We start from the raw sequence: 18696 nt of genomic DNA, 5'->3' as shown, positions 1-18696 counted from the left end.
GAACGTGGCAGTTCGAAGAGGTAATGTTTCGCGAATCATTCAAATCCTCACTAACGATATTGTGCGAAAGTAATACGTTATAATGCATCATTTACTAATGCTATATGGGAAGCATTTACTGAAGTCCATGCTCCAGATGTATTCTAGCCATTCATGAGTAGTTATTTTATGTAGGTTGGATTAACAGATTATACAGATTTCCCCTCAGCTAGAGAAATAACCATTTTGCTCTGAAGCTGACTTTCCCGAAAAAGGTTACATTTGTGGGCAAACTCGTTTGATAAACCGGAATATAGAAATTCTGTGGTTGATTCCCTGCCTTATTCATGAAACCCTCGACCTTTTTCGGGCACTTCCTTACCCTTACTCATCGGAAAGTTTTCAAGGATTTTTAGCATTGTTGCTTTTAGAAATCCTGCTGACCAGCACATGATTTGTGATTTCGCTTGTAAAAATTCGAAACCAATACCACAGGAATTTGTTGTGCTGGTTTTGAGTGCTGTGTTGAATTTTAATGTGCTCATTTCCTTTCTTGTTGCTTCCTAAACTGAGATCAAATTCAATCCCTTTTCCGGGGAGTTATTTTCGACCAGATCCGAGAAATTCATCGACCACATCGAGAGGAAAGGATGGTTCAAATATTTAAGGGAACCAGGTTGTTTGAACTGTGATGTGGCACGGTAATGCCAATGTGTGGCACACACCATGGAAGGAGGATTAAAAACTAAGGTTACACTTTACGGTGGCTAAACACGACACTTTTCCCCATCCACATGGAGGCCACTTACCTTTCCATCTTTGGTGTCTGCGGCGTGGTACCGAACCTCGAGCTGGCCTCCAAGCACGGCGTACCAATATCTTCCCTGTTCGCCAGCTCGAAATACTAAAAAGAGCGTCAAGGGTTTAAGAATCAAACAACAACATATCACTCTACTAGGGTATCGGCAGATACTTACACGTCACGCCTTTCTCCAGATCCTCGTAGAATCCGCACATGGCGAGCTGCTGCAGGGCAGATCCGGGCAACCTACACAGTGGTTCTACCCGACGCAATCGGCACGATATCAGCTCACAGTCACGCAGGTTCCGATCGCAAGGCCTGAGGATGGTAATGAACATATTTTCGTATAAGTTTTATTAATGAATAGTTTAAAATGATAAGTGTTGAAAGTATGTGTATTAAATAACATTATCATTTTCTTCATCAAATATTTATTTACATACTTCATAAGTTTCGTTGAATCACATGAATTGATCCCAAAGTAGTCTTGAATGGTTCTTCTCGCATGATTTCGATACGCTAACGTCGGATTAACGTAAATTATGCATAGTAAATGTCACAACATCCACACCTGTGGCATATAAACACTTTCTGCTACCATCACCAGAAAAAAAGGAAATTCCGCTCCAGACTCAACAGGGGCGTTGGAGTTCACAATAACAGTGCATAAAAGCATCGTCTCACGCTGCTCAGTATGAGCGCGCTTGAACGCTGTTATGTGCCCTCGGGAGCTGCAACTAAATCTCGCCCGTGAATGGAAGTAATTTTGTCCTGGCGCCTTCCGACGGCAGCTCCCCAAAGGCACCGAACTTCACGACACGTCAACAGCCTAAGTGACGGGCGGGATATCTCACGAGGGCAAGCTAATATTTTCATTCTGTGAGCCTTTAGCTCTCCGCCAACGTTCGCCCCCCAGCGTTTCTTAAGAATTTCAAAATCTTATCAACAGCGAAAGCAAACGTGAAGAAACCCTCCGCAAAGGGTGAAGCGGTGGACACCGGGTGAAAGGACGATATAAGACTTGACTCTACTTAGGAGGTGGCTTTCGCTCCAAAAGCAAAAGCTAGGGTGTTTATGTGTGCGACTCCCTCGGCTCGCCGCGTAACGAAGAAAACCCTTCGGGGGTTTATTTTTAACCGTGCCCACAGCCGAAACGAATTAAATTAGGGTTGACTCAACCTTCAAGCGTAAAATTGAGCAGAAGAGTTCAGGATCCTGCTGCAGCAGTGCATAAAGCGGGGCGATACACAACGAGGTTTGGGATTTAATGTAGTTATTTTCGGCGTAGCAGATTTACTGATTCAGTTATATTTTGTGTCAAATTTGCAAACAAAATTCAACTACGCCAACATTGAACCCATTCTGCGCAGAGTTATAGCCTTCCACCAAAACAGGGGGCTGTTTTTCTTTTTCAGGACAAGCTCCCGCTGATCATCCATGATTTATGGAGCTCATAACTCAGATTTACTGGTTCACACATGTTTCCACCCGGTTCAGGTCCGGTCGATCGGACGATATTTTACTTCCGCTCCCCCTTCCGCCAGCGTGGGTTGCGGCGCGAAATCAATCAAACGCCATTTGCGCCATGGAAGTGGAAGAAGATCGAAAAACATAAATTTTCCAAACATAACCACCACCGATTAAATGCGCCCTTCCTCCACACGCATGTTTTGCGCGAAACGTGGCGTCTCTCTTTACATACAAAAAAAAACGAATACTCCACCGGGAGCCGCTAACAAAATATATTGTTTGAAAGGTAAATGGTGAAATATGGCCTAGTCCTCGTACCGAAGAGAGCAAGGGAAATTTATCATCCTCTTGCGCACATTTGGGAAATATTTGCGTCGGAAACTAATTGCTGTTGAATTGGCAACGGGTTGTTTTGATCGTCAGCTGGATGTTCAATATAATTTCCAAAAGTTTATCTCTTTACAAATCATCCGGAAACTGACAGATTCATGTATGAAGCTTAGGCCACGACATTCTCAATCCCGGGTCGCTTGCTAAAGCCGTTTCCCAGTGGACCATTCTATATGCTAATCGCACAAACATACGCAAGCACGATTGGTATCATCCACATTCATCGATTCTACATCTCGTTTACCTTGTTGTTTCAGCTTCTACTTGAAATACTAAGCCCTTATTGAAACGACGGTAAAAACACAACTGATCCACAAAAACCTACAACGGTTCTCCGGGCTTCCGGTAGAAGAATAGAATATAAAGCTTCTAGGAAACGTGAAATGGAAAATAAAAAAAACCGCTACCCACATTCATGCAAAGGGAGAAAGTCGGATTTTATGGAAGAAATATATCTCCACATTATCATAAATGAATATTTCACGGCACGCGCCCGCCAGGAAACACGGAAAATCGCGCGACTTAATCGAGCCTTAGTTTTCTTGTTCGTTTTCTGCAGGTGGCCTCTAACATTCCCGATAGCGAAAGCCAATGCTCGAGCGAACAACCGTGATCAGCTGGGGGTTGAAAAAATATTGCCAAAAAGGCAAGTAATGTGTCGCCAACCAACTTGCTTGCGGGGGGGGAAATCGAAACAAATTTCGGTGACAGGCGCGACGATAAAAATCAGTTTTATTTATGTCGATCATATTGATTCCGATTGTAACGCGCCGTGTTCGAAGCACAGCCGGCACCGAACGGCTGTTAAATGATTAATGTTTTTAAATCCGCTTGGAACATGTGAGTTGAAGCACAGAATCCAGGTGCCTTGTGTTTTACCAGTAATTTCTTTTGCATGCAAAATATACCAATGGAGCAAGGACGAAGACAGACCTTGTTGGACCATTTCAAGATAAACCTTGTTTTAAATGGAAAATTGCAAAGAATAAACAAAACGAGAGAGGAAAAATCATCAAGGCGTGCAACTGAATCTGATGTTAATGGCGTTGGATAAAAATAGCACCTTCCACCGTCCAACACTATCTCGCAGCCTTATTTCAAACTCAACTTCAGGATTGAACAATTCACGCTCTTCACTTTCCCACTTTCCGACAGCACCTTTGTGTGCAGGCTTAGCTTCTAGTGAAGGATGCCACTACTCCCTCTGGCAACGAGGCGAAAGAATAGAAATTATGCTTGACCTGAGCTACCGGACAGAAAAGCTACCGCAAAAATGCTGCAGTTGCTGGAATAAATAAAACCGCACCCAAAACCCTCACCATAGATTCCAGGGAGAAATGAATCGGACGCGAAAGCCAGGCAAGGAACTTTCCATTTTTCCGCACCACCCCCCGCCCCATCGTGACGGGCTATTGTGGTGTAGGATATTTTTATATGCCACCGGAAGCGGAAATGAGTCCATTCGGGAAGGCTGCCGTTCTGAGGCGTGCAGATCAACGAGGATGGAAATGGCGAAAGCAACAAAAAGAAAAGAAAACAAAACCAAACTCTAAACTAACAAAACCACCAGTTGACGCCAGCGGCAATAATGGCGGATTTGGGGAGAAAAATCTTCTCTTTCAAATAGGTTGCTATTTTCCTGATTTATTTTTCTTCAACTACCTTGTTAAAGCGAATTTTTTCCTTAGCTTCCCAATTGTGCCTTTTCGATGCGGCATCATCACATTATAAGCTTTTGCTGATCAACATTCATAGTTGCAATAGACTCAAATACAGACGCACATAATAATTATAAGGGAAACAATTAAATAGCCGTATAAATGCTTCCAATGTATTTTTCCTCGAATGGCGTAAAGTTCAGACGTAAAGAGAGAGTAATATTTTTAACCATTTTGCGAGAAGGAAGGAAAAATCACCAGCTGATGCGTCGATGTTGGCACACTTAAAAAGCGATAAAATTATGTCACTTCTGCGAGAAAGATTTTTAATGACGTCCATTCGCGCCATCATGATGTGGTCGGCAGTGGAAATGGTATGTCCCACCCAACCGAAGCCTCAGGCCTTCGTTTTGGTTGCGGTTGACCTTTGCATCGACTTCAGCGAGAGGCAAAGTGTTTCTTCCCGCGTTATGTTTAACCAAATCGCCCTAAATGTCCCAAAGTAAAAAGAGGGGAAAAACCACACTCCGTGATGGCATCGGCGACGAACGACGACGATAATAATGACCGTGGTGATGATGGTGGTGGACGGTTTGATCAGCTCCTAACCGAAGAAACGGTTGACTTTTTATGAGCTTAACCACATTATTAAATTCTTAATCGGTTGAACACGAAGACGAAGAGGCTGGGAGTAGAGTTATTACTGTGTTTAAGGCATGTCATCTTATTAGCACGTAATGAGGTTTGTTGATGTAATTTCAGTTATGTGACTATTTAAAGAGAAATATATTATAAAGCCAATTTATAAAATAACTTTTCTATTAGAATAGAGAAGAGAAAAATGGCTATGGTATGGCAAAAGCTTTAAGAGGTATGCACTTAACGAAAACGTTTGTTTGAGATTGCTTATTGAAAAATGTCTTACAATAAGCTTCGTCTTCAAAACATTTCCTTTACCTCTCGATTAAGAATAAAGACGGTATTCTATGCTTTCAGGCCACTTGGAATGATATCACAAACGCACACTTTCACTCTTTCAGGGCAGATCTTGTTTATCTTTAGCAGATGAAGAAAGAAATTTTAAGTACGAAAAAAAAACCTCCAGAAAAAGGTTTCTGCTGAAGCTTTTGAATGACTCTTCAAACGACAGAAGGTACAAAGTCAAAACATTCGGCCGGTACTCAACTCAATGGTAGCTTGCGCATTGTAGGAAAAATATGTTGGCAGCATATTTGATGTTGTTATCTTCCGTCCCTTCACTCCAATGTTCGACTGATTGAGTTAATTGCGCTCGCATTCGCTGCCAAAAGCAATTGTTTCTTTTGTAGAATGATAAAACCAACCAACTCCGCTCAGAAGCCAGAGCAACCCGATGAATGGAAAGTTGAAATAAATATTTGATATATACTTTTCTAAATGTTCATTGTAAGTTTGGTGGCTGGTTACTAAGCTCCTAAACCTAAACCCGACCCGCTACACAACATTTGATCGTGGGTACCTCCATCGGGAGGGATGGAGTGAGAATTGCGTTATAAGACTTAGGAATTGTGATGAAACTGCTTGTTATCTCCACTGTTGGGCATATTTAACTGCCATTTTTGTTCCACCAGTATTCCAAATCTCATAGTATCCAATACTTCGAGTACATACACGTCCCAGAAAGCCAATGATGCGAAAGGATAATCAGTTTTCGGTCGATTGATTTGGCACATTTCAACCAAGCCGATTTTGAGCAAAATGAGAGAAAGAAACCCCTATGCGATCACGAAACGGGATGCGCTTATTTGGGATGCTCCGCGGTAGGAAGGTTGAGAAAAGAAACGATCCACATGTAAACTCGCAACCCGGCCAGAGAGTGTAATCCAATAAAGTTTATTCGGTGTGAAAAAAATTGACAGGGCCTATTGAAACCACGTGAAAAGCATATCTTTTTTGGCGTTTGGTTTTTCGTGATGCGAGTACATAGCCCAAAAGAACTTCACGGAATGATTTTCAAATATTTTAAATTGACGAGACGAAACATTTCATAAAAGTAATGAACAAAAAGGATTTGTAATGATAAGGCCTTCGGAGATGCTTTGGAGTGACCATAAGTTTGGACATTACCTGTTGAAATTTGTGAAAATGAAAATAACTAAAGCCTTTTTTCAATTGTTGAAGGGCGTAAAAAAGAAGAAAAAAAACACACCATACCTTGGAAGAAACACGTACCGATTTAGTGTCGGAATGTATCAAATGGCCCGAGTCTACACATCGAATGATCTGAAGGGACTGAGTAAACCGTTAGCAACAGCCGCCCATCGGTTGCAGCTTAACTTCCTAGTCCCGGGCTCCCAGACATAAAAGGTCATTCCTATTTGCTGCGAAAAGCCTCCTACACCAAAGATGCCGGTTACTTTCGGTTATTTTTAGTATCTATTTCAAATGACTCCCCATGGCAACTTGGTTTCGTGCCTACTGCTCGGCTGTGGCCATTCCGGATGATGTCTTGGTGGGCCAATACTAAAAATAGGAAACCATTTACGCAAACAATCACCTTGCAATAGCCCGACTTTCCCGAAAGCGGAAAAGAACTCGGAGGGTGTGCTAGAAAATGGGCCACCCAAGTAACGAGCTTACGGAAAATCCTTTCCAAATGGTGCGCATTTTCTTTTCTTCCCCGTCGGATTCTGTGACGCAGTGTTTTTGGGGGTGAAATCATTCCGGTCGGCAAGTAAAGCTTCTTTTCAAAAAAAAAAAACTTTTAAACTCCGACGTGTAACGGATTTAGTTGCGTGAAGGAAAATTTGGAGTTTCTCTGACGTAAAGGTGGCAATTAGTGAAGCTGAAATAGGGTCGATCTTGTAAAAATTTCGATAAACAGCTTTACCTAAATTGAAATATTTTATTTAGTTTAGGTGAAAGAAAATTTCCGCATGAACTCAATTTTAGTCATGAAATAAACCGTTTAATAGAAAAATCCTCTAAAGAGCACGACAAACAAATAGTACCGAAGCTAGTCCTCAAGAAGACAAAAAACATACTGCATTGAAAAGTTCTACACCAATCATTTTCCGAGGAAAACAGAACAGAAAAGAAATCAATGCCCGTTGGCAGCAAACCTCAAAACATTGGAGTCCTTTCTTTTTTAACCTTCGTTCGAATACCCTCGAAATAAGGCAGGAAAACTTGTACCTCCACCATTACCCCCTCAAAGGAGCAGATTTTCCCGGCAACGGTTCCGTAGGAGCAGCATTTCCCTTAGGAGCTTTCTCCAACCCCCCTACACCGTGTAGGGAAAACATCTATTCATGTAAGGGACAACCGGAACGGATTGCGACCGGGGAGGATATCCGGAAAAAGGGGTGGTTCGGGGTGAACATAACAATAAATCTCAATTTTCCACCGGCTGCCTGGATGGTGGGTGGCGTCAAGTGTTGGCTGCTGTTGCTGCTGATAAAACAGCGAAACAACGTGCCGGTATTTCGGCCGCCCCGAATGCCGGAAAAAGTTTTGTCCCAATCCGAAGAAATAGATTTTCCATCCCACCCGCTCAAGCTTCATACGACCCATCCCCTCCCGTTCTCGGAGTGTCTTCGCTCTTCTTGGGGAAAAGGCATTCCGAAAAGTTGTGCAAGTGGGTGATTATATTGGTTCACGAAGGGTTGTTTCAGGTGGATTATTGGCTAGCGCATTGGAAATTATTGGCGACCATAAGAAAGGATGATACGTTTTATTTCCAATTGAGTGTGGAAAGAGAGAGTAAGGGAAGGAGGGAGGTAGGGGAGGGAATTGCTGTAACTCCTGCAGAATCCCTGCTCCAACCGAAATCCGCTCCCTAGATGTCTTTCCAATGCGATCAAAACCGTCGACATCCACCTTCAACGCTTCGACGAAACGCAAAAAAGTCACTTCAAGCCAAAGCCGGAAAAATGGGCATCCCATTCGGGGTTTTTCTCTCCTTGCGTAACTTGCGAAGTGCTAGGCGAGGGGACCAGAAGAAAGTGGAGAACTTTTTCCACTTCACGAGACCTAACGACCGGAGCCTTATGATGGTGATCATCGGGAGGATCACAACCGACGATGATCAGCGTGATTGAGAATAATGTCATCCGACTCGCAACATCGACCCCCACCCCCCCCCCCCCTCCACCTCCCCGTTCACACGGCAAAGGTAAGATGGAAGAAGATAAAAATGATGATTATGCTTTTGATGCGAATCGTGCGGAAAATTGCCCATTTCCCGAAGGCTGCAAGCAAATCTTGCAAAAAAGGGAGAGACAAACCGGGTGCGTATGTCATTCTGATTTTGCGCCACGTTCTATTGGCAGCGCACCCTTTCCGTTTACGGGTGGGAAGTAATATAGTTTATCGGAAGTTGTTAAGCAAAGTGACTGTTATCTTGACTAGGTTTTTGTGGACCAAGAGCCGGAGGCTTCAGCGTGGGTTTTTCTTCAAAAGGTTCACTGATAGAAAAGGTTGATGCTATCGCTTAATTCTACCTTAAAACCTAAGAAATGGAATTTTAAATTTCCTCTCTTTAAAGTCTTCTGTTCAGTTTTTCTGTCATCTGAAAATAAGGTTCACGAAGGACAAAACCTTTGCTGGCAAGTATCGGTAAATATCCCAATCCGACGACTCCATTGAGTCCATCACTCTTTCCGCTTTGTTGTCCGTAAACCAGAAAACATGAAACTCACCCCGGGCGGCGTCAACACGGTTGACAAATATTATGTTTCACTTTCAAGGCCGAGCGCTACTTCCTAAGGATGCTAGCAATCCGTCAGTCAAACGGCCACCGCACTAAACCACTGGACAGGCCCTTGTCAACGCGAACGGTGATCCGGCGACCCTCGTGAACGGTTGGTCGAACCATGCAACAAATTATCGATTTCGTGCCGGTCACAGGATTGATAATGTCCACGGTGAGAGGAACTAATCGAACCGGAACACCCGAACAAAACCCAGAACATAATGAGCCCCAGTTTGACCGTGCCAGAGCCGGCACCGGCGACCGTGCTAGGTCGTTTCCGGTGTCGAATTTGACATCGACGGGGCCTAGCTTTTCACCTGCCGGGACCATTAACTCGTTGGACTTACAAAGGATTTCTTTTCATCGCGCAAATAATGGTCTCTGGGAAATTACAAAGAAATGTCCCACTCTTCTTCCGAATGGAATCGTGCAGCAATTATTTCAGCTCCCGAAAATGGTTTTGTATTCGATCGTTTACATCAACGATAAATTATGCTCATTAGCTGACATCGATTTATGACTTTGGCGCGGAGAAAAGCCATTTTTTACCATTGTCCGCTGCATCATGGTGTAAATAATCTCATTTTTCCACAACAGAAAGACGGGATGAATGACAAATTGTGTTTCGAATATTGAAAATGTGGAAAAAATGGGTGGGTTTGAATTACACTCCCTAACAGTTTTTTTTTTTCATCCAAATTGAACATAAAAAATCCATGTTTCCGTGGAACTCTCGAATTTTCTTAGCTTTCGTGATACCGCTGCTCTGGCTCGGTTCTTTAGATATTTTCTACGAAGTGATTTTATTGTATGGATTTGTTTTATCATTTTAAAAAAATTGAGAATGGAGAAAAAAAATGCTGCGGCAAAAGTTATGTTCCTCTCCGTTGCGCTTCTCTTGCCAGAAACGAACATTGTCAAATGTGATCGTGGGCAAATCAAACATTTTCTTTTAAACAACGACCCCAAAAACTACACCAAAACAAATGTTTTTCTTGCTAGATTTCTAGAAAATAAAATGACCGGAGGATGTTATTGTTTTCATATTAATGATCGTTTGAAAATGCATTCGCTGGAAAATAGTACCAAATAATAAACGATTACTGATGCCTTTCAATTTAATTGAATCTCTCGAGTGTCATTCCCAACTGCCAGGCATCATCTGTTGCTCTTTGACGTTGTTTAAACAAGCAAATTGTTTTATTCTTCCCAGGGAAAACTACTTAGGATCTATCATCTGCCACATGTTCCAACAACGATGTTCTAGCAACGATGTCGGAGCAAAAACTGCTAGTATTTCTATCTAACAACCTTTCATAGCCTCTTTCGAGACAAGCCGTGCCGAACATATTTTCCAAACTATGCGGTCATTCTCATACCGATTAAGGGAAGAACAAGGCTACCAGAGAGAGAGAAAAAGAGAACTGCTGACCATTATCGTCGACAAAATTAAACATTTTCCTTCCGGTACCGGCACCGGAGTCGCTCTCAAAATGGCGCACGATGGCACCCGGCAATGATCAAACAATATCAATGTATCCTCCCAACCATCCAGCTCCCAAGAATGTGGGACAAGATATTACGGTATGGTAGAAAAATTAATAATCGAACGGATAAAGCGAGAGCGGCTGCCGTAAAGTCGGAGTGTATTGTGCCGCTCGGTTTCAATGTTAAAACTTCGCAAAGGTACACGGCCCCAGCTGTTATGTTTGTTGGGTTGACTTGGCCGTGGGACGACTAGGAACCCATACGAGGACATGGCACATCCCATCCCACCACCGCACTGCTTCCAAACCCTACGAAAAGCCTCCCTTCTCTACACGGGCGACGTGGAAACGTTCTCCGAAGGTTTCAATCCCCATGGTTCCGTGCTGGGCTCGGGGTTTACTAAGCTCGCTGAACGTACGAATTTGTAAGCTTCCGGTCACCGACCTACCACAATCCCTTGCGCACCGTAGAGGAATAAACCCAAACCCGTACCCAATATTGAGCATCGGTGGTGCGGTCCGCCATGTTGGGGCTGCTAAGCCGATGGTCCGGGGGGTAGAAATTGGATACCAAGCATCGCACGAGTCGTTCGCCAATCCGTGGCATACACTCGGTTTCACCACACCCCAAAAGGGTATACCGCAGCGGTGAAGAAAATTCATCCCTTGGTGTCTTCAAAGCCGTACCACCAGGAGAACATCTTGTGACGTGAAGTGTGTGCGTGTGTGTGTGAGTTTTGTCCGAACCTGAAACATACACTAACTCAAACACAGAAGTTGAAAGCAACAGGACCAAGTAGCCAGTTGACTACCTTCGGTCCTACGCAAGCTCCATTCCATCAAAACAGTGAGGTAATCTTCGGTTGGCTTGCTTACCAGTGAGCGTGTGTGTATGTGAGCTCTTCCGGGGTGCATCTTAATGGAAACGGTGGAGTGATCCATCCTGACGGCTGGGGCGAGCACCCCAGGCCTGGGAGGTCCTGCGAGTCCTTTGTTTTTGAAGTTGAAGTTTCCTTTCAGACAGGATATTCATTTGATGTAAGCTTCCATTTCCATTCGGTAAAACGGTCACGACTGCGCTGGGTGAGATGAAAAATCTCGGTAGCATTTTAATCCTTTCCACAACACTCGGAGCCGCAATTTGCCAAAGTGTTTTCCCACCGGTCGCAACGAACCCCCGATCTAGAAGGAAGTGTGCATTGAAATAAACTCATGGTTTTTCCTACGACGTTTCGTCAAGTTTCTTTATGATTTTTACAACAACATTGTATAAGTTAAACTATAAATACAATCCGTTAAAACGAGGATCATTTCACACATGTTTAATCCATGTTGTACCACACATTTTCGGACCATCAACTAAACAAATTATTAAATACTGTTCGGGGGAGTTTTCTTTCTTGTTACTGCCAATTAGCAACATTAATATTGAATTTATTTTTATGATCCACAGACTAGAACTAACGTCGTATTACATATTTCGTTCATATTTTTCTACATTGCATTGAAAAATAGTTTACTTTTTATATTGAAGAATATAAGTCGCAGTGAAGAGAAAAAAGTTTGGCTCGTGAAGCAAATCTATGTTCCCTTTGATGATTTCCGCTTCTGTAAAATAAATAGCGAGCAACATATAACTATTTATGAACTCGTGACTCCATCGATCATACCAAAACATGCCCTGCCGTCCCTGCCGTCATCCCTACAAGCTGCAGAAGGTCCAGGAGAAAGCATAAAACATCGGTCGATCGGGAAATGCTGCCAAACACACTTCCTCCTCTCGCTCCTATGGTCACTATGTTTCGTTCTATCATCGTCAGCGCCATCGGGCTCATCATCGTCACCGTTACCGGCCACAGACATTTAGTCATGACGAATGGCGTGCCGTTTCCTGCTCCAGTTTTTCTGCCGCAGTGTTCTTTTTCGCTCCCTCTCATACGGACTTACTAAAATACACACACACACACACCAACACATACGCCACCTCGCCCCCGCCTGGATGGGAAGGTTATTTGCGAGCTACATGTTGCTTCACAAACTAGGCACTCTCGTTCGGGTCATTTGTTTTTTCACCCACACAATTCGCACCCGCCCAAACCGCCCCCTGCGACGTGCACCGTATTTTTTCCATTCTCCGGCTGAGACAACGCTTTCCACAGCAAGCCCGACTGTGCTGTCGTATGCCCGCTGGTTTCCCGCGCTTTTCCCAGCCGTATTTTCCGCACATTCCCGCGCAAGCCATGCCTTTTCCCCAAGCGTCCCGCACCCGGGCATCATAAATGGCGACGATGATGGCAACGATAATATGCTGACTCTGGGTGTAACGCTGATGCCGACCCTGTTGCGCTATTTTGCGACGTTCTCGGTTTTCTCCTCAAACTCTCTTCTCCTTTCTTTTTTATTTTGCCTTATATTTCCCCATTTGGCTGATGTTTTGGCTTTTACATTTGCACAAGCCCCGGGTGCCGAGGGGAACAACATCTACGAAGGGAAGCAAGCACTGTCAAGGGCACCATTTTCTCGGTGTCTGGCTGCCCTTTCGCTTTTCCGGCGGTACGCTTTTTCTTAATTTTGCGTATGATGTGTCTGTTTTGTTTTTCGTGTTTAGATTTTGTGTATTTGGGTTTTTGTCTGCGGCTGCAGCAAGTATGATCTCGGGGTGACAAATCGAGCGGAGGACGGACAATTCAGTCCAAAAACAGTAAAGTGCCGAATTTTCCCACAGAGGGAAATTGAAGAATATATAACACACCGGTCGCAAATTCACATTCTCTGTCAAAAGGGAATGAAATAGCTGTCATACAAAAAGATCCCTTTTTTAATTGTGTTCACTCATTTTAATCCAATGTCAATGAAAACTCAAGAATAACATTAAACATTGAAAATAATTTAGTAATGATAAAACGGAAACCAACTTTTAGGTTAATCTTGATTTAAATTAAACAAAAAAATGTGAACTTATTCAATTATGAAAAGAACATATTTACGTTGAACATATCTTTTCATCTATTTTTTATCAATTTTAAATAACATTTGAAAAAAAGCGCATACAAAAAGATATAGATTCACAATTACAAAACTAAGGTGTAATTGTGCAGCAAATACAAGTAAACTGATAATAGATGATGACACCGAGTATCGTACATCATAAGTTATGCAAGCTTACAAGATAAGAAATCTGTCGTGGGAAATCAAAAATGAATTCGCATGAAAACTGTCCGTCCACATATAAATTCCACCTTCGGTTGAGTAAAGAATCGTTTTGGTATCGATCCTTCGCACGACCGCGAAACCCCATTGGCATTTACCTCCTCAGGCCCTTGTACGCGCCAGCTGGTAGCGCTTCACCTAATCGAAATTCCACCCATTCGGAAGAGGAAAAGCAAATGTTTTAAAGCTTTTCCTGCCCCTCGGGAAGAACCGAAATGGAAACCGAACTAAAAAACGGGGATTGCCTGTAGGCATATGGCACTTCGATGTCGTTTGCCGGTGTCTGATTTTTTTTCTGCAGGAAACAACACGTATTATCAACTGCGCGCATCCCTGCCACGTCGGGGTGCCTTTTTTTCGTTTTCGGAGGCACGGCACGTTGTTGCTATCTGTCCAACAGTCGAAATGTCACAGTACGGTGCAAATTGGAAAACGATGTTGTGTGAATTCCGGTTGAATTCCCTTCGGTGCGAGCGTGTGAACGAACTCGGAACGAAGGCTTGCCAGGCGCGCCAGCATCCGGCGGTAAATTGAACCTGAAAGTGAAATGGGCGAAGCTGCCAGGTGACGCACTTCGAACGCAAAATTATTCGAAAAACGACTATTTGGCATTAACACAGCAAGTATCAGCTGTTGCTGCATGGTTTGAACGTTTTCAAATTGACTTTAAGATGTAGTACGTTTGTGAAAACATCGGTAGGCTTGTTTTTGCAGACATCACAGCTAATTAACTGTTAAATTATCGAAAAGACTTTCCAAGGATATTCTACAGAACAGCAACGGGGAGAGGTTTTACAGCGATCAAAGATTCCATTCTTCGAAAGTTTTTGAAATATTCTTCAGAAAGACATCTCGCTCGACGTACACCACAGTTTCTTCCAGCTTTGAAATAGCTGCCTCACTAGTTCTCACCAAGCGAACCGATGTTGAATTGTTCTTCAAACAACATTGTTCGTAGCCAGCACGAAAGTTGTGTCCTGCTTGGGTTTGAAGCAACGCACCAGAGTGGATGCTTAGTCACAACCAACTGCCGGTCCAAACATCAAATCAACCGGTTCCGAGCATCTCAAGGACTCAGATTTTATTTAAATTTTTCAACAAGATGAATAAGTAATCAGCCCGACTTTCGGATCTTATTACTTTTCACGGCATTTTCTCTCGCCACCTGTACACCGTCTTCGCCGCATTCGATGGCACTGTCGGCCAATACCAGGAAGGATGTCATGCCTTTTGAGCTATTTTAATTTATTTGGTTTCGTAGGAAAACTGTCAGAACCTGGATTGGATGGCAATGACGTGGTACGGCTTTTCTCTAAGATTGATATTATACTTTTCATAATCTCATAGTACTACCACACCGAAAACAGGCTAGATTGGAGAATTCTTATTATTATCTGGAAATTATTAGAAACAAAGCCTTGTCGTGCGATGTGCTAAACTTTTCCATACCTACATTGAGCGACATTCAAATACTTCTAACAACACGACAGGACGACACGGAAAAGCTCTTTCGGGCACCCTTACAAGCGACGCAATAATAAGCGGATTAGCGAGAAGGAATTAGCAAACAGTCAATATTATCTTCTGCCGGCAAATGAAGGAATATTGCCGCAAACTTTTTCCCCGGACACGCCAATCGCTACGGTAAACAACTCGCGCAAATCTGCCTGACAAATACTTTACGACCGAAGACACTGAACAAAGATGATGGTGTTTGGTTGTCTTCAGCGACGGCGCAGGGCGAACGCGATGAAGTCCTTCGTGGCAATGAATAGATGGGTTGGGATTTGCAATCGATTTTCACTTGTATTTATTCACACGCTCATCGCGTTTTTACGTTACTTGGCGGAGGAATTGAAAAAAATCTGCAGACGACCGGAAGAAACGTATTCACGTGGTACCGTACCGAGGGAAATCGGTTCCAATTTCCGCGTAACGTAGCGTCGGTTGCACAGTCAAACGCGACACCCATTGCGGACTTAAATTTTCCCAAATCAACAAAGGTATCAAGGGGCGACCACAAATTTCGATTAACTTTCCGTGCCGTCAATATTGATTCAGCTGTGAGACATCGCTTTATCTGCGCTTCGTTTTTCCTGAATCCATCTCGTAACTTACATTCGAAAATTAAGTCGAACGGGAATCTCTCCTGTGGAACAGGTGAAGAAGATGTAACGAAAGCCAGGATTACAATGCTGATGAAGAAAAGCGTCATCGCAGTGATATGAACAGCAAGGATTTACATTTCAGAGGAAACATCCCTGGACGAGGTAGGATTAGTATTGATTGAAAATAAATCTATCAGTAACATTCATTCTGATTGACACACAAAATACAAGTATGCGATTAAGAAACTTACAATTTAATTGATACAGAATTATGCAGAATCTGCTCAGCAAAGTATAAAACTATTCGATTGAAAGGAATTTTATCAAGTTCTTTTGATGGATTAATTAAATGACCAGATTCAGGTACAAAAAGAACTACCCTATAACGCTCTGTACTCATATTTTTTCTGTCAACCATAATAAAAGACAAGTATGGAAATGACGGATTAAAACTTGACATCGGGTGACGATACAAAAAAGTGTCATGGAAAAATGGATAAAAATAGGAGAAAGGGAGAATGAAAAAAGCCAATGGTGATTATCATTCGCACCTCAATCTAGTCAAAAGGACACCTGGCATTGGAGCAGAAGAGAAGAACAACGAATCGTCCTGCACGGACCGCACCGTTTAATTTGCACCGACAGTTATTTTCACGTTTGCAGCGTATAATTTATTCATTGCGCAATCGCTTACCTTCAATTCACATACACTTGGCTTTGGGACGCATAAAAAAGGTCATAGCAGAATAAACCGATTTACAGTAGGTAAAAAATCAAGAGAATTGAATTTCCCGTCAACCGGAATGCTTCAGCAATTATTTGCTGTGAAACAGAAAAGCAATGTGATCCCGTTTGAGTCGGCTTTTTTTTTGTTTTGTGAGCTTGCGAGAAGAATATTGAAGGTGTTGAGAAAAAATCTGAAACGCTTCTGCTTGCTCGTTAGCATATCCAATGCGATTCATCATTATCCTTTATCAAACAGAGTGTAAAAAAAAGGTTCGTATCTCAAAGCTGCTTGTGTTTTCCTTGAACGAAAATAAAAAGGATCCATAACCAAAGGAGACTTTTCACTTAAGCTAAAAGAAAACAACAAATATGAGAAATACATTTTGTTTTCAAAGAATGGATGATAATTGTTTTCAACTGATTTAAGTCAAGATGTCATATGACTTAAAAATTCAAAGATAAAATCACATTTGCTGATCTTTTTTCAAATTTTTTATCATTTCTCGTGCGAGACATTTTTCACTTCGAGTGTTGCTACCGTCATCTGCCGTATCAGGCATCTGTCAGTGGGCGAAAGCAAATCAATCAAACTGCACTTACCGTTTATCTATTGCCGTTATCCATTCCATCGCCATGATGCTGATGTTGCTGCTGCTGTTGCTGGTTCACTGTTGCCTTTTATTTCATCAAATTCACCTTCATACACTACGATTCCGTGCACATACACAAACCTTCACACACAAACACAAACGTCGTTCACCTTGCAAATGATCTGGCTGCCTGAATCCTCCTCTTCCTCACACTGCCAGCGCTAGAGGATCGAACGAGGTCGGGCTCAAGTTGAGAAGGCGAGATGTATCTTCACTAATTCTCATTGCTTTTTGATTTGTATCAACACTTCTAGCGCAGAGTAGGTTGGAATTGGCTTTTTCACGTGTTCGATTATGTTACACTTCTCGCGCGCAGAACAATAAACACCGTAATTTCAAACCAAACTCCCAGCATGTCGCACCTGGATGGCTTGCGTGTGGCCGGAATGTGTTTGCTGTTAATGGTTGTCGTTGTTGTCTGACACTTCACTTCTCACTGATAGCCCCCGTACGAGACACGCTGTGGGGAAGATAAATAAGAATTCTCTAGTTAAATACTGACCTTCGCCAAGCATACTTAGTAAACTTCTAACGAGTCCAATCCGCAATCAGCTTCAACTACACGCGGGAAAGGATACAGCGTTCGACTTCTCGCATCGGATTGTGGTTTACAGTTTACACCGCAGAGTGTCTCCCGAGTGACGGGTGACTTGGATTCGCTTCCGAGAAACCTACTCTGTATGTTTGCGAATCAACATATTACCCTACTCCTTACGCTGTCCTTTTCACGACAGTTTTTCCAGACAACTTTCTCGGCACTCTGGTAAGGCGAAAACAAAACAGCACAGCTACCTTCCCACGGGATCGGAATGAACGTTGGAATAAACAGAAAGGAAAATACTAAACACACCGTACTGCCACCACCGTACAGTGGGAAAGCCGCCATAAAACGTTTGCTGCTTACACTGGAAACAGCACGACACAGCACGCCATGACACTTCAAGAGCGCACCGAACGACACCAGAAAGGAAATTCAAAGGCAGGAAAACAGCCTAACGTGTTTCAGCATTCGCTCGGCTTGAATTTCCCACATTTTAAAGGACAGGATACGCCGCCTGCTCACTGATTGTTTTGCTTTTCTGGTTTTGGTTTGTTTACTTGCCCTCCAAGTTTGGATGCTTGTTCGTTCGGAAATGTTATTAAACCAATTTCTTAAAAAAAATCTCACGCTACACCAGATCTTTTGTGGAATCTTTTTGAGCAAAAATATTTCTTCTGGTGTCTTCTAGGGGCATCGTTAGATAATTGCGAGATTTTCTTCACTTTCAGAGTGGATGGTATTAAACAGCAACTCGAATTCAACCTCCTGGTCGCTTTGCTTCGTACCCATCATCCATCGACGGAGTATGTAGGGCTTCACCTAAAAACAGCATGTACGAAATGTTTGATTAGTAAAAAAAATAAAACGGATCCAGTTACACGTGTGCGGTTGCCAGTTATTTGTTAAATGAATGAATATCAAGTTCCGGAGCTTTCCGACACGT

At 42.9% G+C, this 18696-nt stretch overlaps 1 protein-coding gene across 1 annotated transcript in view; it reads right to left on the bottom strand.

Moving 5' to 3' along the window:
- LOC131290180 (rap guanine nucleotide exchange factor 4) overlaps nt 1-17278 on the bottom strand; it is a 98870-nt gene extending 81592 nt beyond the window's left edge. The window contains exons 1-3 of the mRNA XM_058319485.1: nt 17163-17278; nt 957-1099; nt 789-883 (exon numbers count right to left, since the gene is read on the bottom strand). Coding sequence (XP_058175468.1) covers nt 789-883; nt 957-1099; nt 17163-17197 — 273 coding nt within the window. The 5' untranslated portion in view covers nt 17198-17278. The remainder of the gene's footprint in view (nt 1-788; nt 884-956; nt 1100-17162) is intronic.
- Between the last annotated feature and the right edge of the window lie 1418 nt (nt 17279-18696).

This window comes from Anopheles ziemanni, chromosome 2, assembly GCF_943734765.1.
Source record: "Anopheles ziemanni chromosome 2, idAnoZiCoDA_A2_x.2, whole genome shotgun sequence".
Taxonomy (NCBI): Eukaryota; Metazoa; Arthropoda; class Insecta; order Diptera; family Culicidae; genus Anopheles; species Anopheles ziemanni.
Note: the sequence above shows the minus strand (reverse complement) of the source record. Positions and strands in the feature narration are given on the sequence as shown.